Source organism: Hirundo rustica, chromosome 2 (assembly GCF_015227805.2).
Source record: "Hirundo rustica isolate bHirRus1 chromosome 2, bHirRus1.pri.v3, whole genome shotgun sequence".
In the NCBI taxonomy this organism is placed as follows: Eukaryota; Metazoa; Chordata; class Aves; order Passeriformes; family Hirundinidae; genus Hirundo; species Hirundo rustica.
Genome location: NC_053451.1, coordinates 56,314,715 through 56,327,068, shown reverse-complemented (window position 1 = coordinate 56,327,068; position 12,354 = coordinate 56,314,715). Strand labels below are relative to the sequence as shown.

Sequence of the window (12,354 nt, the reverse complement as noted above, 5' to 3'; positions counted from 1 at the left end):
ACCAGAAATTTTACTGAGTGGCATCCTTATATATCCTTCCAGAGTTGGAGACTTGGTACAGCAATTACTCCTAGTGAATCCTGCTGGTTACACAATCTCATATATCATATGCTACAACCTCAGTGAGACATTCTGCACAGCTAAGCCGTGGCAGTGAGGCTCAGCTAAGTCTGCGTCCCACAGAATTGCACCGAGAGAGCGGATAGATTTTAAACTTCTATTCCCCTAATGATGTTTAACATCCTTCTTGCCATCTCTGTTGCTTGTAAAGCTGCACAGTCGACACCAGGTAGGAGAACAATCTTTCCCCATACCTACTGTGCATACAGTACCATGCACCGGTCACGGGTGTTTTTCAGGATGCCTGAAACTGTGAATACACACGGACATTTGTTGGAGTGGGAAAGGGACAAAAGCAGTGACACTAACCTTTACTTTCTCATTTCCTGTTCCAAGATGCCCTCTGAACAGGAGCTCAATCACACTAGCAGCTGTGTCATGAGAGTTACAAACAAGGTCTAGTAAGTTGTGCACATCTGACTAATACACTGCCCAGCTCCAAAGTTGTTCTGACACAAATCTGGGTTTCCCATATAGCCAGAAAGATCACTAAATGTTGGATTACAGGGGGAGAAAGGAATTTCTTAAGAGACACAAGTTTAAGCACTGAATAAAAATTATGGAAGATTAATAACTGCACTATCAACACACATCCACACACACAAAAAGATACTGCAAATAGTTATTTTTGCAGCATCCTTTTCATGAATTTCTGCTAAAATTATTGCAATTTGCTCTGCTTACTAGAAGAAGCCACATCAGAGTCAAGTTTGAAAGTGAAAAGCAAATATATACATACCCAACCATGTATGATGGGGGACTACAGCATATACACAGTGGCCTCATTCTGCAAAGCAGCAATTTCACTGCTGGGCCCACAAAAAAAAGCCACAGACAGCTCCATCTCTGGTAACACCAATCACCCTTCCTCATGCTTCAGCTCCAGTTCTGCTGATGTCTTTACAGAAAGGCAACACTCACAGACTTCATTTGATGCTACTTCTTTAGCTACGTCCAGGAAAATGGTTTCTATATCACTGATCTAAAGCAGCTGACTCAAATTAATCAGCTTTTTATTTGGGGGATGGTTGTGCCCCAGAGGAATCTTTATCAATTCCATTTCTCACCTCCACGAAAGACAGCAAAGGATATAGTCTGTCAGTTACCAGACTGAAAACAAATTAAAGTGAAAACACAACTGTGTCAGAGGCAGGCATTCTAACAACTATGCAAATTTTCTCATAAGCATTTCCCATAAATTTGACAAAGTTGGTTCCAGTGCATTCAAGTAATTAAAAGCATTACTCAGTTATGTGTAAGTCAACACCTTACAGGCAACAGAAACCACACAGAAATTGTAAACCAGTTGGATTAACTAAGAGATAAATATTTTTATTGCTTCGAAAAATAACCTCTAGCTGCAACTGAAAAATGCCTGAAGTGCAAGGATCGTTGTTCTTCTCCTGTCACATTCAAGAATTCAGCATCAAGCTGTGCTTTCCTTCCTTTGTCCTGAACTATCCTGGCTGTTATATAAAGTGACAGATTGTGCACAGATGAATTATCACTCTGGGTACACGAGAATGTCAGATACAGGCAAATTTTAACATTTAATGAAACAAAAAACAAGATTTCATGCATGAGAGCATCAGAGTACCTAGGTTCTCCTCCACCCATAGCTCTTATGTTCAAAGGGGAGAAAGGAGTTTATTTCAAGATTCTTGATTTGTAGTACTCCTTGACCATTTTGCTTTTAAAAAAATAAAGTAAAATTTAAAAATACATCAGCCCAAGTTTAAATCTAACCTATGAATGAATCTGGCATTCATGCAGCAGAATTTACTGTTAAGGTCAGTCTGAATGAAGTGTAGCACTTCAGCCCAAATTCCTCGGCATGTCACACATCACTGATTGAACTGCCATACCTTCACGGGGTAAACATTTTTTAAGTTCACTTTCCACATTCTATAGACGACTTCAGACACCGTTTGAATAATGCAGACTTCACCATATGATGATGAAGATAAAGCAAACCTTTAGACTACAGACATAAGGCACCCTACAGTAACAAGCATCAATTCTGATGTGATGCAACAAAGAATAAATATAAAATTTGGATGTGCCTATGAGTGCTGGATAAAGTACAAAATATACCAGACATTCAAGCGATTCTGGAAACTTGAAAGTTACAAACATGCAATCCTTAAGATATTTAGGGGCTAAAAAATACTTCACAAATACAGCAAAGAAACCTTTATATGAAGTTACAGTGCTTACTGTCATGGGAGATATCCCATACATGATTTGCATCCTAACCTACAGGATTTTTAATGCCCTGTTTCCTAGCACCTTCCTATTTTACATACATCTTTATGGAGTGCTTTGGCACAGGGTTTTGCAAGAGTGCTAGTCAGCAACAGCAGCACACAAAAACTAAAACTGACTTCAGAAAATATTATAACACAAGTAAAGCAATGCATGCAAGATTATCAAAGGAAATAGTTTTGATGACAAAAAAAGGGAAGAAAAAAAAAAAAAACCCCACCACAAAAAAACCCCAACAAGAAAAACCAACTGTATAAAGACATCTGCACTGTAGTGAAAACCAAAGCACTGAAGTGAAAGACAAGGACATGGACAACAAACTGGGAAGTATCTCATTCCCAAATGCTAGCAGCAAAAATCACTGCTGTACTTTTGCTATCTTCATATTTTGAATGATCATAATGAAGTGCAGTTAGAAAAGAAAGCTTTCAGTCCATCATTAAGAAATTTTAAAAAGTCTTTAGCTATTAACATCCTAATTGAACATCTGAGGAATTTTCTTACACATCCCTCACAGTCATCACCTAGCAATACCAAAGGTATAGCTTCCAGTTACACAGAGATAAGCAATACAATCGCACGTGTTTAGCCTGTTAGTTTACACTCCATTTGTATTTTCTCCTTGCTACCCCTACATATACTGCTGAAAAGCAAATCCTCCCTGTGCAAAAGCAAGAAACACACAAGGGGAAGAAGATCTCACTGGACTGAAACATCCATTTAGCCTGGGAGCCATTTCTAGGCACAGCCAGAGGCGGATATTTAGGACAACTCAAAAAGGCAAGCAGATAAACACAACTTTCCTACATATCTTCCAACCTGCCAGCAACCAACAGCTTGAGGAGTTCCTGCACAAGAAGAAATAACTTAGTGTGTTTAATGATGCAAGAGAATTTTTTTCCAAGAACCAGTCCATTTATTTTCCTTTCAAGAAATTACTTACATGACATAGTTCTGAAGTTTTCATAAAATTCTTGGCTGGTTAATTTGGAGTTAATTACCCAGAGAAGAGACATTTTTAGAATTATCAAATATGAAGCATCAATCACCCTGGCTTCTAAAGAGATAAGATTTTGAATCTCAAGAGCAGTCCTGATTTAAAAACACACCTTAGAAACACCTGGAAGCCAGCACAAGCATGAAGGAGCAGCTGCAGCAGTCAGTCTTCTCCCAGAACCACAGTGAGCCATCTGCAAGTGAGGGCTTTACATTCCCCTAACTGAAAGTCACTGAACTTCTGTCATTTAACCATACAGAAGAGCAAAAGTCATCAAAGCATATTCAAACTGTGGAACTGTTAGCATTGATACTGAACACACACTACCAATTAGAACAGTTACTAGTTACTGCTTTTTGTACTGTGGAGATGAGTAAAATCAGATTAAGCCTACAGGGGACAAGCCCAGTATCTCTTCCACTTCTACAAGTAAGGTATTTCTCTACCCTGGCTGTGCTCTGTTATCCTAGTCTAAAGTGAGTGCACCTTTCCTTTGCTGTAGCACCTGTGAAACACAAACCAGCGAAATCTGATTAACAAGAAGCCTGATGAACATGAACTGGCACAGCACCTCACAGCAGTTCAGCATTTTTTGCTGCAAGGGCTTGACAACTTATTTTGCATGTTACGTCAGCTGAATACAGAATTAAAAATGAAGGATTAGCAGACATTCAGCCAGACTGGAGGGGAAGGAACCCTGACCCCCAAAACATGTTGGCATTTAACTTAAGCATACCAGAGAGAACTTGAGAACACTATGAAGTTGTAGTTGCCAGTCATACAATCCATGAAACTGAGCCTCACAGTTTCAACAGACAAATGCACCATGAAGAAAGACTCAGAGCTTCCTATTGAAAAGGGCCATCCAAAACCTCCACAGGAAAATTGCAGACTAAATCTCTGTCCTGCCCAAACCTCCAAACTGAGATTCATTATTAGATGTGAGCTAACAGGAACCAGTTAAAGCTAAGCTTATGATATTCTTCCTCAGTAATATTGGAGCTTTATGAAACTCAATTATAGCAGACATTCCTTGAGCATTTGGTGACATCCATATTAAAAGAGTAAATTAAAGATTTGAATAATATAGTTCTAACCATTATCAAGATAGGAACATCTGGGGGAAGACAGCTGTAAAGTTAAAAATTCTTCCTTTATTTCAGATTTCAGAGAGCGGCCTGTACTCAAGCAGCAGTTCAGGCCCAATAAGCTTCAGGAGCCATAAGGCTACCGTCTTATTTTTAACAAGTCAGCCTGTTTAAAAAAGGAGGCAAGCAGAACATCACCTCTGAGACACTACAAAAGCACCAATTCATACAGGAGTAACCAAGCCCTTTTGGTATTGTGAGCAGAGCAGTTTTAACATAACCCCCACTGCTCGAAGCAAGCTGCAGAGGCCGGACGCACTGGGGTTCTCTCTGCTGTGCCAAGTATTTTCCCACAGAAGGAACAACACTTCGTTATCCTGCCTCGCTTCTTCAATTAGGCCAGAAATTCTGCAAGGCAAGATCTAGCTAAAAAGCGATTCTCTGATGTTTAAACCAGAATAAAGCCCTCCATTAACACATCGCTTCCCAAGAGAAGACCTCTCCATCAGGCCCAAACATTTGGCTCCTGGACCAGCCCAGGACCTCTCATGAGCAGCACAAGGCAAGTGCTGTGCATGCAGAAGAAAGAAGGGTGTAGCTTGCTGCTGAAACCGTTCTGTGTGTTACCTGTTCTTGTACAAATCACTTCCATCATGCTGTGAAACCTACTGAAATGCTGAAAGAGATCTGACAGGAAAACAGCATCAATGAAGGAATGCCACAGGTGGCAAACTAAATACCTTGCCATCTTGAGACAAGATGGCACAAGATACCACACAGGTCTTCTCCTGTAATGAATCCCATCAGTTGCCCACCGGGAATGATTAAGCCACATTAGTTCAAGTGCCAACAACACCCTAACATTAAGCACTGGCTCCTCTAGCAGGCATTGGAAGACAGCACTAGTCCTATACTTCATTATTTTTACTGTGAACATTTAACTCTTACCCCGTGTCTATTTCGGTATTACTTCTAAACTGACTGCCTTTGCCAATATTTCTTTCAGCAAAGACTGAAAGTCATCACCTTCAATTTTCTTATCTGGCTATGTAACAACAGCCAGCAATTCTGAAATTAGCTGCTTCTGACGAAGCATTTTCTTCAGAGACCTTCTGACGACATTTTCATTTCTTCCCTTATCAGTCAGAAGCACAGTATGTGACAACATTTCAGATGTACAGGAATGCCCCTCAAGCCAGAAACTGGGACTATAGTTCCATAACCAGTAATTATCAGTGATTTTCTTGAATTGAATTGCTGCAATCAGGTGAGCAAAAAGCTATGAAGGTTATTTGAGAGACCAAAATAAGCACTTGGAAGAGTATCACTGCATCTCAGAGGAAGAGAGATGATTTTTTTATATACACTACCCTGAGACTGAAAAATATATTTATAATGAAATTAAATGCTGAATAACAGAATCACAGGAAAACCATCAAACTACAGATCTGGAAACTAGGAAAATATGTCAGTGAACTAAACAGAGATGTAACAGTAAGAAGCGAAGATTAGAAATAAAAAAGCAAGTGGAAGCAGGGAAGAAAGAGCGAGAAAAAGTAATCAGGGCAAGCCAAACAGGAGAGCAAAGCATTAAAGAGAGAAGGGTCAGGAACTGCATGAGGGAGTGAAGAGGATAAAGGAATTATTGGCTAAAAATACCCAAAAGAAAGGTAATAGCAGATGTTACTTATTTTTTTGGTACATTTAATACAACATCTGAAAAACAGAAAGAGTATTTCTGGAAATGCCATATTTTTCAAGGAAAAAAAGAAAGAAATATAGGAAAGGAAGAATCAAGAAACTAAATCTGTAACAAGCAGCTGCCAAAGCCCTGCAGTTTCTCTTGGTAGAACATCACTTCCACTGATAAAGCGATGCCATGGGATCACTGTCTTATGATGACAACTTTTAGAAAAGAGGGAGAAAAAATATTTAGAAGTTTCATACTCTCAAGCTCCCTTTTCCATGTACATGATCAAAAGCATCCAGCCTGTGATGACTCTCTCCTTAGTTCATGCTCCAAATACAGTGTGCTAGAGAAATACTTCCAGAAATAAACCAGTTTCATTAGCCAAGACCCCTACATGGTTCATCTTACCCCTCTGGAAAGAGCTGAGGTGACAATGTTAGGGTAGCTCCTTCCAAAATGAGACATCCAGCTCTGATGCATCAGCCCTGATGATCCTGATGCTGCCTCCAGCACACAGAATATCCTGCCAGGGGCACTGCAGCTCAGGCATGCACCAGCAGCCCCTGGTGTAGCCAGCACAGCAGCTGCCCTTCAGTGCAGGTTGGTTAGACACCATCCAAAGCAAAAACCCAGCCTGCATCCATCTTTTCACAATCACAACTGATTCGGTCACTGCATGCATGAGGGTTTTTTTAGGAGAGCCGCATTCCCATGCGAGCCCTGAACAATATGCTATTTTCACTCCTCTTCGGAGCACAGACATTTTGAGTGGGAAGGACAGATGGATGGATGCAACACCAGTTTATTAACCTATGTGCATTTCAGCTGTAGTTAATAATGATTATCACTTCATATTGTTCACTGAAAAATACATCAGAAGTGGCAAGGATGATGGATTCTAAATGCATTCCAAAAGCTCTCTGTGCTTCTGAATATCAATTTATCAAGTTAAAAGAAGCAAGAGTTTTGTTTCCAAGGCAGCTGGGGGGGAGAAAAAAAACCAAACCCAACAAATCAGTTTATTACTTTCCCCTTTGGTGAACAGTTCAATACCCCATTAAATCTTTGTAGTGATCCTTATCAGTACATACATACTGAGCTAAGTCCGAAGATGTAAGCAACCTGCTCAGCATTCATGGCAACAGGCCTTCCATTGACAAAGGTTGAACTTTGTGTTTTATTAAAAGGCACAAATGCAGCTAACAAGACAAGCTGAATAACATTCCTTTACTCTCACTCCATTACACATATTCCACTATTGTATTTCACAACGGGCTCCAACTAACTACCATGGGAGGTTCGCCTACCTCATCCTGCCCACGTGTTTTTGCCTTCTCCTTTTCATTGGATTTGAAGGAAAACCAAAATTACCACCTGCTACTCCATGTGAGCAATATAAAAGTGAAGGCAGAAATGAGCGACTGGCAGAGTAGGAAGTGAGACTATATAAACGTTTTTCTTTCCAGGCTGCTTTCCCCCTCCTTACACACACACACCAACTCCATTATGAGCATAAAGTCTCCCAGGAAACACCAGGCAGGATACACTACCAGCAAAAAGCAAGTATGAAATTTTGTTATTGTCTACCAGGATATTTTACTGTTGTTAAAGGTGGGAGAGAAATAAGAAAGAGCAGATAAGGAAACAAATATTCCTGGCTAATTATATTTTCTAAAGATGCACATCATGGCAGCAATTCCCTTTCCCAGTCTACATCTGTGTGGCACGTCTGATTCAAGATTGATTGCACACTACCAAGGAAATTACAGGCTCAGTAAATACAGGTACAAACAGACTGGTATTTACCTGTATCAGAAGTTTATCAGAACAATTGAAGAACCACATTCCAATGAAGATAAGCAGGCAGGCAGAAATGACAGCAGAAAAGAGAGAAAAAAAATCTCAGTTATAATCTAAGTTATCATATTAAGAGTCACACAGGTACAATTAACATTAAATCTGTTATTTCAGGGTCATTCAAGAAGTGACAAAATCACTTTTACCTCGAAAGAGAGGCATTGACACAGATACATCATTATCCAATTATTTTATTCAAAAGTATTATTAGAGTAACGGATTTGTCACATGTGACTGTGTGTGAACCATTCAAAGGCACCCTGCAAGGTAAGTGCACGGTTATAAAAAGGTCTGCTCACAAGCTTAGTAAAAGTAATTCACATATTGGATATCAAGTGGTGTTTCTAAAGCTCACTTTAACATAGTCAAGGTTAGATGTCTAGAGGACAGCACCCAGGGTCACTGCCTTTTCTCCACTAACCACAGAAACAGCAATATGAATATCCTGAACTAAGGTAAGCATTTATAAATACCCTTTCCTCCTATAAAGCAGAAAGGAAAGCTCATTAAAAACAAACAAACAAACAAACCAAAAAAAAAAAGTCACAAAAAAAACCCCCAAATAATAAAATAATTCTGGTAGTTAAAACCTACTATGCACAGCAACCACTGGTACTATGACTTTACAATGCTATTCAAACGGAGACCCTTACTGGAAAAGATTTCAGTAGCACCTTTTGTGTTCCTGTGCTTTGTTCTGGCTTCTGAGCCCATCCACTTCTCTGTTCCCACCTCTCCTGTATCCTTTTCTCTGTTTTCAAGTACTTTTCCCTTTGGTTTACCAAACTGGCACATAGTAAGCCTTCCAGGTGTTCTCCTTCCCCCTGTTCCCAGAAGACATAGTTGGCAATGAAGTTCCAAGCATGAGGGAAGCGTAAGAAGGTGGGTAGAAGGTGACGGCAATGGATACCAAGCATACATAATTAATGTGAGCTGCAGATGGCTCTGCAGAGAATGCAGGAAAAGTCTGGTAGCACCCCACACTGTAAGGAAAGCTGAGATCTATGGCACATGCAAAAAGGTCAATCCGGCACCTTTAAGAAAGCCAGAGATAACAAGATTGGGGGCGGGGGGAAAGAAAATTAAAAAAAAAAACCACCAAGGAAAAATCATTATATATTATCCTAAGCTGCACAGACTAACCTTAAAATAATTTTAGTTTTAGATATTTTTACATTTATTTCAACAACTCAAAAAGAGTGCCCAATAGCTAGCAACTTCCACTGAGGATGAAAAAAACTATGTTTTTCTTTTTTAATTTAAACCTTTGCTCAATTACACAGCAAAATGTGTAATTGAGCAAAGGTTCAATTTTAAGTTTTAAAGGAAGTGGTTACTCAGGCTGATTTGAAACTCCGTTCACCAGTAAGGTGCCTACTTTTTTCTTCTAAGCTCCTACTGTATAATAATTCAACTGCCTATAAAACACTCATTTCTATACAACAAGCATAAAAGACAAATAATCAATTGTTACAACTAATACTCCCCTGTTTTATTTTACTTCTGCACCAACAGAGCAAGATGAAGCTATCACTAATATCAGCGCTGCAAGCACGTATCTAAAATACAAATGCAGATAAAAACCAAAAAAACCTCAAACAAAATCCCCCAAAACAACAAGAAGCCATCCTGTGACCACGTGCATGATGTAATGCTTAGAGAAAAGCAAAGAAGTCACACAGATTTTTAAACATCCCATACAGCACATTGTGCCCAAAAAGAATTAAAAGCGCATAAGGCTTGCTTGCATAACCAGAAATTCCCCACTCTCAGTGCAGAAAGGCTCAATGTTATCACCACCAACCTTGCCTACAGAGGGCTCCTTATACGTAGAATTACCTGCAACAGTCGTGCTAAGACAGAAAAGCTTCCCCTGTTTATTACTGGGAATCCAAACAAGAAAAATATAAAGTATAAATACACGTCTAGCCAATTCACTATTTTTCTCACAAGCTTCATCCAGCTTGGGAGTTATTCAACCACTGCAATAATGAAGGACACTATGAGAATACCGTATCTGAGCAAAATTTATTCAAATACACCACACTGCTGACACTGCAGACTCAGCTGAACACCACTCCACCCTGGCAGTTTCAAAGCTTTTTCTGCCTTGCCTTCCCTCAATGCTTCCCTCCTTCTGGGGTGTGGGGGCTTGGAGAAGCAGATGTTCCTCTGGTCAGACACACAGCTATCTTGCAGAGGTCAGGCAAGTCCCTACTGACAACTTCGCCCCAGAAGTCTAGCTCTAAACATCTTTTAAGTTAAAAGCTGAATCGAGATGAAATTTAAATAAGAAATACCAGACCAGGTCTCCGCAGAATCAATCTGTAAGAAAGTAGAACAGTCACTATGATGCCTAAATGCAAAAAGCAACCTTAATGCTATTAACTACTTCCATCAACCCCATCCTCCCAGGTGGGGGTCAGTGGAAAGCTCTGCCTAGCTTAGTGAGTGCCTTTCACAACTGTCACGTACAAACAGAGTCTGCATTCCTGTGAGGCATCACTGTTCCCTACCCTGACCCACTCCCCACTAATCTTAACCCCCGTTAGTTTGGCCAGGTGCGGATTCAGCTTCACTTCCGACTCGCAGACACCAGTCGTTTCCCCTGTGTACATTAACCGGACACAGCTCGGAGCAGCAGAGCCTGCTCCCCGCAGCTCCCCGCGCCGCTGCCATCGCTCGTGTCAGGAATTAACCGCACACAGCTCGGAGCAGCAGAGCCTGCTCCCCGCAGCTCCCCGCGCCGCTGCCATCGCTCGTGTCAGGAATTAACCGCACACAGCTCGGAGCAGCAGAGCCTGCTCCCCGCAGCTCCCCGCGCCGCTGCCATCGGTCACGTCAGGACAGCGCGGCGGCCCCGGCCCTGGGCAGGGACGGCGAGGAGGCGGCGGTGGCTCAGCCGCGCCACCTGCCGGCCGCACCCGCGCCGCCGCGGCGAGCGGGACGCGCCGCCGCACCCGCTCCGTCGCCGCCTCGCTCCGCCGTGCCCTGCGGGGCAGCCCTCCCGCCCACTCGGCACAGGGCCGGGGCTGGGGAGGGAAACATCCCGTCCCTCCCGGAGCCGCGGGCAAAGCCCGCACGGCCGCCGAGAAGGCGGCGCCGCCCCGCCGCGGCCGCCAGGGAGCGCTGCGGGCCCGGGCGCTACCGCCGCAGGGCCCCGGCCCGGGCCCCTCCCCGTGCGGGCCCCGGCCGCGCTCGGCGCCGCCGCACACCTGCCGCAGATAAATAACTACACGCACGAATCGTGAGACGCGCCTACAGAACGGCACGCAGCGGTCCAGGCTCCCCTCCTTCCTCCCTACAGAACACGGCTTTATCTCCCTGAAAGCAGCCTGGGAACGGAGGCACAACGATTCAGCTATCTGGCCTTCACCCACAGCGATAACGCTAAGCGCGCTGGCACAGGAATATCTCGGGTTCACACAGACACTGGGTATATAAATAAGAGCATCAGAGCAGACACAACCCGACTGACAGCGAAAGGCGGTTTTGTGGATGCCGGTGGAGCACAGCTGGATACGGGGAACCACGGCTTGCTGGGCACATCTGTCCCCCGCTACTGTGCATCACCCTCGGCCTGGGCCACACACCTCCCACGGGTTTACACATCCCCACCGAGCAGCCTTCTGTTACTACAGTCCCACTGCATAACGAGAGTGCCAAGGGAAAACTCACAGGGACAGAGTCCTAGCAAAATTCTGAGAAAGGCAACCTTTACCCTGAGACGTGTTCCACCAGCAACTCATTTTCACTGCCTGCCCTGAGACAGGGGGTGCCCCAAGGATCCTGTACCAGTCCCACTACCAGCCTCTTTCCCAGGGCATCCACCAGTCACTCACTACACTTTCAGGTCTAAAAAGATCTTGGGGCCAAAACCTCTGTTGGTTTTTCCCCTCTAATCAAATATTTAAGGCTGTGTGCATGGAGGAGAAGCCCAGAAAAATCTCCCTGGTGCAACACATACAGGAAGGCAGCACAGCTTTGATTGCTGGAGCTTGCTAGTGAATGGAGAACGAGACAGTGATCTGCATCGGACTGAGCACACCATGTTTTCCTTGGGAGAGTAACCTGCAGAACTCTGCAGCAGACAGGCTGCAGTACACCACGCTTGCCAATTCAAGTCAAACTAAAGCAATGCGCTCCCTTCCCCTCAGTTCTCTCATGAGCAAAAAAGCCACAGGCAGGGGTAGCAAGATACTGGTGTCACACCAGAAAATCCACACTTCATGAGAAAGGGGGGAAAAGATACTTTCAGTTTATGGAGGCACAATGTGTAAGAGATCTTTTTGTTTTCCTTTCCAAACACTGAATTGACAACATATTTAAGAAACCTT

General features: G+C 42.9%; 1 protein-coding gene across 3 annotated transcripts in view; it reads right to left on the bottom strand.

Annotated features, from left to right (window-relative positions):
- Positions 1-12,354, bottom strand: part of TSC22D1 (TSC22 domain family member 1) — a 92,290-nt gene that overhangs the window by 17,719 nt on the left and 62,217 nt on the right. Inside the window, exon 3 of one of the 3 annotated variants that reach the window (XM_040054539.2) lies at positions 7,800-7,966. The exons of the other annotated variants lie outside the window; for them this stretch is intronic. Within the exon in view, the coding sequence (XP_039910473.1) occupies positions 7,963-7,966 (4 nt within the window). The 3' untranslated portion in view covers positions 7,800-7,962. Of the gene's footprint in view, positions 1-7,799; positions 7,967-12,354 lie in introns of those variants that run through there. 3 annotated transcript variants of the gene reach the window in all.